This window comes from Empidonax traillii, unplaced genomic scaffold (genome assembly GCF_003031625.1).
Source record: "Empidonax traillii isolate 1590-97213 ecotype Southwest subspecies unplaced genomic scaffold, ASM303162v1 scaffold256:size688067, whole genome shotgun sequence".
Lineage (NCBI taxonomy): Eukaryota > Metazoa > Chordata > Aves > Passeriformes > Tyrannidae > Empidonax > Empidonax traillii.
Window position 1 is genome coordinate 407,986 of NW_020955449.1, and position 8,170 is coordinate 416,155.

The window sequence follows — 8,170 nt, forward strand, 5'->3', positions numbered from 1 at the left end:
ATCATTGCCCCAGTGCAATGGCGAGAGCAGAGGACATATACATAGGGGCTGTGGTTGCCACTCGCTGTGAAAAGACTCCTAGGATTTTGGGGGCTATGGAGACAATTGTAGGAGAGACCAGACAAGCCTGACTATTTCAGGGGACCAGTGCAGAGGCTGGACAAAGTCAGTACAAAGAAGAGGGCTTAAAAATAGCTCACGCTGTTGTTGGTTCAGGAACAAAAGGGGATAAATTGGCTGTGAGCTGAAACTCAGGTACTGTGTTTAAGGCTGCCCTTCAGCCTGCTAGAGCAGAACTTCTGGCCCTGGGGCAGGGCTTGGAGATGACTGGAGGCTGTGACTGAGGAGGCCTCCTTGGTTTAGCTGTACTTTTTTTGCCCTGATGCATCGACAGCTGACGCTCCTCTTTGCCTTGGGGGCAGCCCTGAGTACAAGGGCCACAAGGTGAAGCTGGGCTGTTATAAGGAGGGCAGCCCCACAGAGGGGCTCAGGGATATTGCTTGGCTGAGGGTGGGAGAGCAACGCAGTAGCGCCCCAAGCATTTATCCTGTTCCTGCATTCTTCCCCAACTGCTTGCTTTTTCAGCTCCAGTCAGAGATGGGGGCTAAGCAAACCTCTAGGGCTATGTTTTTGCAACTGTTCTCTCAGCCACTTCTCCTGAGTGAGCAGCTCCATTGGGAAAACCAGACAGGGAAAACAACTCTTCAGCCTTGTTCTGGTTTTGTGCTAACTGAAATCCTTTAAACCCTCAGCTCCCTTTCCTACCCCTACACCAAACAGTCCCTAGGCCTTGCCAGACCAGTGCTTGGGGAAGCCCAGTCCTTGGGAGAAACCCACACTGCTCATTCACACAGCACCTCAAGAAACAACATTTATAGGTCTCTGATGGGAGACAAGGCAAGAAGCTTGCACGGCCTTTTCTGACACTTGGAGGAAGTTTCACTGAGACACTTAAATAACCATCATGCTGCAGGGTCAGGACAGGTTTGACTAGAGAGCCAGATCAGAGTGCTTAATGAACACAACATTAACTCTTATAAACCACTACAGTGAAGGCTGAAGCAGTTCTTTATTTTGCAACCACAGAGCTTTCCTGACTTCCAGAGCCCAGCCAGTCGGTGTCTTACTCCCATGTGAACAATGAACTATTCTAAACAAAAATGCATTCCCAAATGCTAGCTGTAGGTCTGGGGCTTGGATAACGTCCCACTCCCCCCTTCCTACCCCCCAGATTCCCAGGATCACTACATTACCAGAACGCACCATTTCCTCCCAAAGAGGTGGCCAATGTGGTTTGCATAATATAGGGCTGATCTTCAGGTAGGGCACCAAAGGCTGTTGGGAGGAGTGGAAGGGTGCCACTGCAGAAATGCTAAGGTGTCTGAAGTGCTGCACACACTACAGTTCAGTCCCCACTGTGGGCAGGCCACCAAGCAAGAGTTGTCCCTCCTGTCCTCCACACTTAGGACAGAATGTGCTCCAGGACTCCTTGTCTGATTAACTGCTCGCATTTCCAGCGGGGTAAAAAGTGCTGCACAGAAACACAGGAAAACTTTCCTTGAATTTGTTGGATTTGTTGCTGCACACAGCCAGCTCTGTTTGTCGGGCTGTATATTCACTGCATCATGGTACTGGACTAGGCAGAGCTGCAGTCTGGGCCATGCAGACAGCTTGCAGCATGTGCAGGGAGCTGTGTGTGCAGGAATTGTGACATGCTGCAAAGCTGGGATAAGCAGGGGGATGTCATGGGAGTGAAAGGGAAGGAAGAGAATGGACTATGCTCTTGTAATGGGTACCTGGCTGTTCTTCTTCAAGAGGATGGTAGTCTCATCGTCAATCTCAAATTCGCCATGGTCTTTTAAACACCGCACCTGCGAAGCAGAAACACAGCTCTCAGATCACCCCGTCTCCCATAGAAACACTAGACATCACTGCTGGCTTGCAACATGTGCCCCAGGACTGTGACACACTCCTTCCTGCCTGAGGGAGTCTCAGTACAGAGCAGACCTAGAAATGCAGAACTGGTCTGTGGGCTCCACCTGATGTTCTCTTCCTGCCTCTGCCTGGAGCAAGAGCCCAGTCTCTCCAGAGACTTGAGGAAGAGAAGCACAGAGATAGGGTCTAGTGACCCTCCCCTCCCCACAAACGTACCAGAAAATGCCAATCTGTTTTAACAATGAAACTGCTTAAGGAGCAGGTTTGTCGTCACTACTTGTTTTTTTGAAGAGAATATCAGAACAAAGCACTTTAGCTACTGACTGTGATTTCTCACATGCTCTTGCTTTGTTGTATCAATTGTGTAAAGCAATGTATAGTCTCATCTATAAGAGTCCATTTAAAAAAAAAAAAACAAAAAACACAAGAAAACCCCCTAGGTAACAGTCCTTAACATGGCAATATGGTTTCTGGTTGATCTGAGAGCTGGTTAAGTTTCTCCAAAAGCTGCAGAAACCTCACTGGATAACTCACCCCATCACAAATGCCCTACAGACCAGGAATACCATCTTTGACCATACATTGTGTCCTCAGTAGAAGTAAAACAGTGGCAGAGTAAAATCCAGAAGCCTGTGGAAGCTTTGGTGCTCTCAAAGGCTTTGCTCAATGAACTGACTTGGGATGGGGATAAAATTCTCTAAAAAAGATGGTCAGGTAAATGTTTGTTCAGACAGAAATCACAGATCTTGCACTTACTTCAATGTACAGGCTCTTAGGAGGTTTTATGTCCTGTGTAAGGTCCAGCCCCTCCTCTCCTCCTACTGACCTCATGTACGTAGCCAGAGACTTTTTGTACCGATTGAACCACTCCACCTGTGGGAAGTAACAGTGATCCCTCAGTCAAAGCCAAACAGCTAATGCTGAAAGACAGGTCCCTGATGAATGAGATCTAGTTTATTTGTGCTGCCAGACCACTGTTCCCAAGCATGCTCCTGACAGCCAAAGGTGAACGAACACAAGCTCTTCTAAAAGGAAAAACCACCTCTGAGGCAGTGCACTCTGGATTAAGTGTAGGACAGATGCTGCTGATGTCAGCAGCTCCGTACATCGGTCTAGAGACAGCATTTGAGAGCAGCATATACGGACCTAGTTCTCTTGGTCTCTCTGTGAGTCTGATCTAGTAGAGCCCACCTGATCCTTAAAAGTGCATTAAAACGTGTGCTCGGTGTCCATTTGTGGTTGTACCCATAGACAATGAATAAACAAGTATTTACAGAAAGGCATGTTAAGTATCATGTTTGTAGTGGGGGGGAGAGGAGGAGTAAATAGAAAGAGGGGAAGAGTTTAAAACAAGGCTGACTCACTTCCTCGGCTGACATATGGAACTGGATAGTGTTTGGCAGGACGCTGCCATACTCCCACCTCAGCGCTCGGATCCGCAGCAGCCGGTCGTACCTGGGGGAAGAAGCGCGGCAAACCCAGCATCCCTGAGGTGAGTTCTGCCAACATCCCCAGGCAACAGTGATGGCCCAGTCTGCCCTCAGAGCAGAGAGCAAACACTGGGGTCATTCCACCTGTGATATTTGGCCTATTCATAATGAAAACTCTTAAAGGGCAGAGGGAAGCAGGGCCTTCTCTCTGTGGTGGTACCGGCAATGAAGGCAAGGAGAACCAGCCCCGCACCTCGCGGAGGAACCACCTGCCCGGGCCGAGTTCCAGCACCCTGCCGCTGGGGGCCCTGTGCCGGCGGGGGTGAACCAATGCCCCGTGGCACCGACGGCCGAGAACCGCACTCACAGGTAGGCCAGGAGGCAGCGCTGGTTCCGGAGCAGGCAGCAGTGCCGGAACCGGATGAGGAAAATTAGGTCTGTCCGTCCCGACTTTGCTTCGGACCTGAAGGATGAGGAAGAGGAAGATGAGGAGAATAAGGTCGGAGCCCGGGGCAACTCCCGAGCTCTGCGGGACGCGCCAACACTCACACATCCGCCTGGTTCCGCTCGTACAGCGCCCGCATCTCCTCCAGCGCCTGCCGCAGCCCCTCCGTCTGCAACACAGGACACAGTCAGCGAGAGCGGAGCCCCTCCCGCTCGCGGCGTTCCCGGTCGTCCCGTCCCTGCTCACCCGGAATGGCGGGAGGTGCCCGCCGGCGGCGCGGTGCAGTTCCCGCACCAGCTCCATCACTCGCTCCCCCGCCATTCCGCGGCCCCGCGCGCCAGAAACCCGCGGGAACCGCAGCCAATGGGGGCCGCCGGCGCGGCCGCGCGGGGCGGGGCGAGGCCAATAGGGACCGCCTTGGAGGGCGTGGCCTTTGGCGGCTCCGCCCCCCCGGCGTTCCGTGCGGTGAGTTGTGCCGGTCTCGGCGCCCCCGGGTGATACCGGTGCGGCTGTTGGGCACCCTTGGGGACACGTTGAGAGACCCTGAGTGGGTAAGGCACTGCCTGACTGCCTCTGGCAACCTCCTCCCCGCACCACCCCAGCTTATGACAGCAATGTCCTTCAACCTGAAACATACCAGAAGTAAAAAAAAAAAAAAATTGGGTGCGTTTCTGGATGGGACAGGAAATTTTTTTAACACTCAGAACCCTTGAAGGGATTCACTAATCCAGCACCATGGCGTATCCTGCTCCGGTAATTTATTTCTCCAACCATGTGTTTCTTATGGTTACTAGACATAAAAACTGAGCAGTGTTTTGTGCAGCACAGTTGTGCCACGACAGTCAAAATTGGAAGAGTGGGGAGAGGACGGTGGGGCTTTCACAGTAGGACTGGGACACCTTGGTGTGCTTTGTGTGCCTGAGACATTTATGCTACTTGTGTTTAGGATGATGTGGCACCTGCACAACTGAGCAGGGACTGTGTTCTGGCTCTGGCAAGAGTGTTTTAATGATCTCAACAACTCAGTTGGGATTTTAGGCATGGGGTTAAAATGTCCAGAAACGCTCCAGTCGCCTGCAAGCTGGAGATGGACTTCTGGGGGTTTGTTTCCCAAACAGACCTGTTTCCTGGCTGTACTGAAGCCAGTTTTGTCTGTCTGGTGGGGGACGGGAGGGGGTGACACAGCAGAACTAGTGACCCCTGCTGGAGGGGGTATTGGGTCACCTTGTCCTTGTGCCACCACTGGAACAGGTTTGTGCCTACATGGTGCTGCTGCTTCCTTCAAGACTGCGGCGTATTTTCCAAAGGATCTGACCTGTATGGGGTATACCAGTGTGTAGCTGGGGAGCACATTGCTGTTAGCCAGCCACGGAGTAACGTGATCCCGTGGCTGGAAACCAAAGCTAGAAAAAAAATCGCTGTATGGCTTCAGCAGATGCTGTAGGAGCAGCCGTGGTGGGGGATTTTGCCCAATACAATATCAGGATGGGATCTTGGTCTTCAGCAACATGCTGCAGCTGTGGGGCAAATGAATGGACAAGGGGCAGCTTTGTGGCTGGGGTGTCATGCAGGAGGGCAGATGGCATGGTCTTGGGGTTTTTGTAAGGAGGAAAAGCATCCTGGAGTCAGGATTAGTAAGCAACATCTCTCCCCTCTCTCCTCTGGGCTGTCTGACTGTGGCAGGGGCACCCACCCTCTCCCTTCCCACCCAGCCTGTGGGCACAGCAGAGATGTAGGGCCTGAAGAAGGTGCTGTGAAGTGCCTGGTCCCCAGAGCGCTGTCACTGCAGAAGCATCACGTTTTGCTTGTCATTAATCATTGTGTTCTGCAGTGATAATGGCCCATCTGAGCCAGGAAAGATAATAGCAATAAACGGACATCCCTAATTCCAATTGTAGCTGCTGAAAATTGGTTGTTGCCTCTTGCCGAGGGATAAAAATGTAACTGAGTCTTGATTGAAAAATTCTGGGGAAGCAGCCTTATTTTACTGCCTTGCCAGATTAAAAAAAGCCTCATACATAAAAATAGACAAAATGAATGGAGAATTTACAAACATCTATATTTTGTGTTAGGAATTGTGATAAAATTAGGAAAACAGCTGAAGACACTGATTTATACAACTGTGACTATTTCAGGCAATGAAGGTTTACATATCACAGTTTAACAAGATAAAAGGTCTCCCACAGAATACATAGATGACAGACAACTCATCTGAATTTGACATAACACAGCATCAAATACAAATGTAATGTGATGAACAGTGCCAGGTCATTCCCCAGTTAGGTAACATACAACCTCTTGAATAAGGCAATTCAAATATAACTCTTAATTCAAATCACAACATACCCAGGCAGCATGCAGGGAAAAGTAATTTATTTTGTACATTGGAATGACACAACTTGCAACATGTTTCCATTTTATGTAGTTAGAGCAACAGGATATAAACCATTCAAATTATATATATATATATATTTATATATATATCTGAAGTCAACAGTTGTCTTTACTGGAATAAAGATTATCTGTTTTTGGTAAAAATAAAACTATTTGAATTCACTAATTAACAAAATGCACAGTGATCAGAAACCCAATTCTTCTCACTATTGTCTTCCCTGGCTTGCTCGCATTGCCCTGTGATGCAGCAGCTGCACAACCCCAGATTCAGAGAGTTCCTTGCACAGAGGAACAAAGATTCACCGGCACGTGGATTCCGCTACTGCAGAGTGTGCCGCCCACACCTGATGGACATCAGTGCTCCCATCACACCCATATGCACCCCATGGCTTGAAAACTGCTTTCCCCATCTCTGATTCTGGGCACCTGCCCAATAAAAAGCACTTACACATGTGCCAGACCTTTGGGGAGTCAAAAGTTGAATTGCATGTGGAAACACGTTCACTGGAACGGGCCTTTCATTCCTGTATGACCAACTAATTCCTCCAGACCTTTATGACCAAGACATTCAAGAAACTGTGAACCTGCTCAGCAATGAAAAAAATCTGAGCTAAAAATCTCTTTGATATGGTGGTACCTAATGTGGCTGATATTTCCACTGCAACAGACTTGGGGATCACATAGGATAATGAAGACTTTTTCTAGTATTGAAAAGTTCTTTCAAAAGGAAAAAATGAAGAAGGAAAAGAAGATTTTTCTCTATAATAAAAAAGATTAGTAATTTCTGAAAAGACTGATCTAGGCAGCTTCTCCCAGGTGAAGGGCTGTACATCCCCCTGTTTTAACTGGATACCTGCAGGGATGGATCCTCTTGCTAAGGTGTCGTGTCCCATGGTCGCTGAGTCTCCCTTATCCCATCCCCCTGTGAGGAAGGGGACAGATCTGGATGTCAGCAGGATTACTTCTGCCGCTGGTTCAGGGCTGCTGGCAGATGCCAGATGTGTTGTGGGAACGGCTTTGGAAGGGGCCAGACTTTGTCAGGCTGAAGCCTTGGGTGAGGGTTCTCCATGTGCCACAAGGCCTATTAAGGGCCAGCAAGGATATCAAGCCCATAAATAATGAAGAAGCTGAAGTTTGGATGTGAGGGAATCCAAATGCTCCAAACCTGCAAATGGATTCTTGAGAGATATCTCTCCTTCAGGTGATCTACACAGCAGCCACAGTAGCAGCAGTCAAGACCTTCCTGCTGGAAAACTGTCCCAGGCTTCAAAACCCATCTGTCAGCCAGAATAACTATGGGAGAAACTGGATTTTCAGAGTGATTGCTATGGGTCCTTTTTATCACCTTTACAAAGTTGTCGTGCCTCCCTACTACTCTATTTACTCCTCTAGTAAAAAAATCATTGGCATGTTTCTTTGCCCTTAAAGATAAAAAAAACCCAAAAAAATCTTCAAAAGATGTGGGGAGAAAGGTCCTTTCACAATGACATTCAGAGCAAAAAGAGAAAAATGACATTTTACAGATCATTAGAGAGCTATCTTTGGCAGAATATTTCAAATAAATTATTTTTACAAATATTTTCTGCAGTCATATATTTATTTTGAATAGATCACTTTCAACTATAGGGTCACTGGTTCACTACTCTCTATTAATAGGAAAACACCACAAATATAAAAATATATGAGCTCAGCACAACTTTTAGGCTACCACGACTGTGTCCAATAATTTCAAAAGTTGTAGATTGATACCACGGAAAATATGAAACAGGTTTTCTAACAGCGTGTGTCAGGTTAGAAGGTCACAGCTCGTGGCTGCTGTAAAACACACCAGGGAGGGTGGCTGGCGCCGTGGCACGGGATTAGCGTGGGAAGGAGTTGGAGGAGCCGGATGCTCTGAGCCAGTCTCTGCCATCACCGGCCATCTTCCCATGGGGAATTGTCTCTCTCTGACCCCTAAGGCTTAGAG

The 8,170-nt window shown here is 48.7% G+C and overlaps 1 protein-coding gene across 1 annotated transcript; it reads right to left on the reverse strand.

The window, feature by feature from the left end:
• Positions 1 to 1,045: 1,045 nt before the first annotated feature.
• On the reverse strand, positions 1,046 to 4,131 carry GINS1 (GINS complex subunit 1). The gene is made up of 7 exons (XM_027889234.1): positions 4,057 to 4,131; positions 3,915 to 3,979; positions 3,733 to 3,828; positions 3,300 to 3,390; positions 2,692 to 2,808; positions 1,797 to 1,871; positions 1,046 to 1,531 (listed from the first exon to the last, which is right to left on the reverse strand). The coding sequence occupies exons 1-7, from the start codon at positions 4,129 to 4,131 to the stop codon at positions 1,463 to 1,465; spliced, it is 588 nt and encodes a 195-aa protein (XP_027745035.1). The 3' UTR covers positions 1,046 to 1,462.
• Positions 4,132 to 8,170: the final 4,039 nt, after the last annotated feature.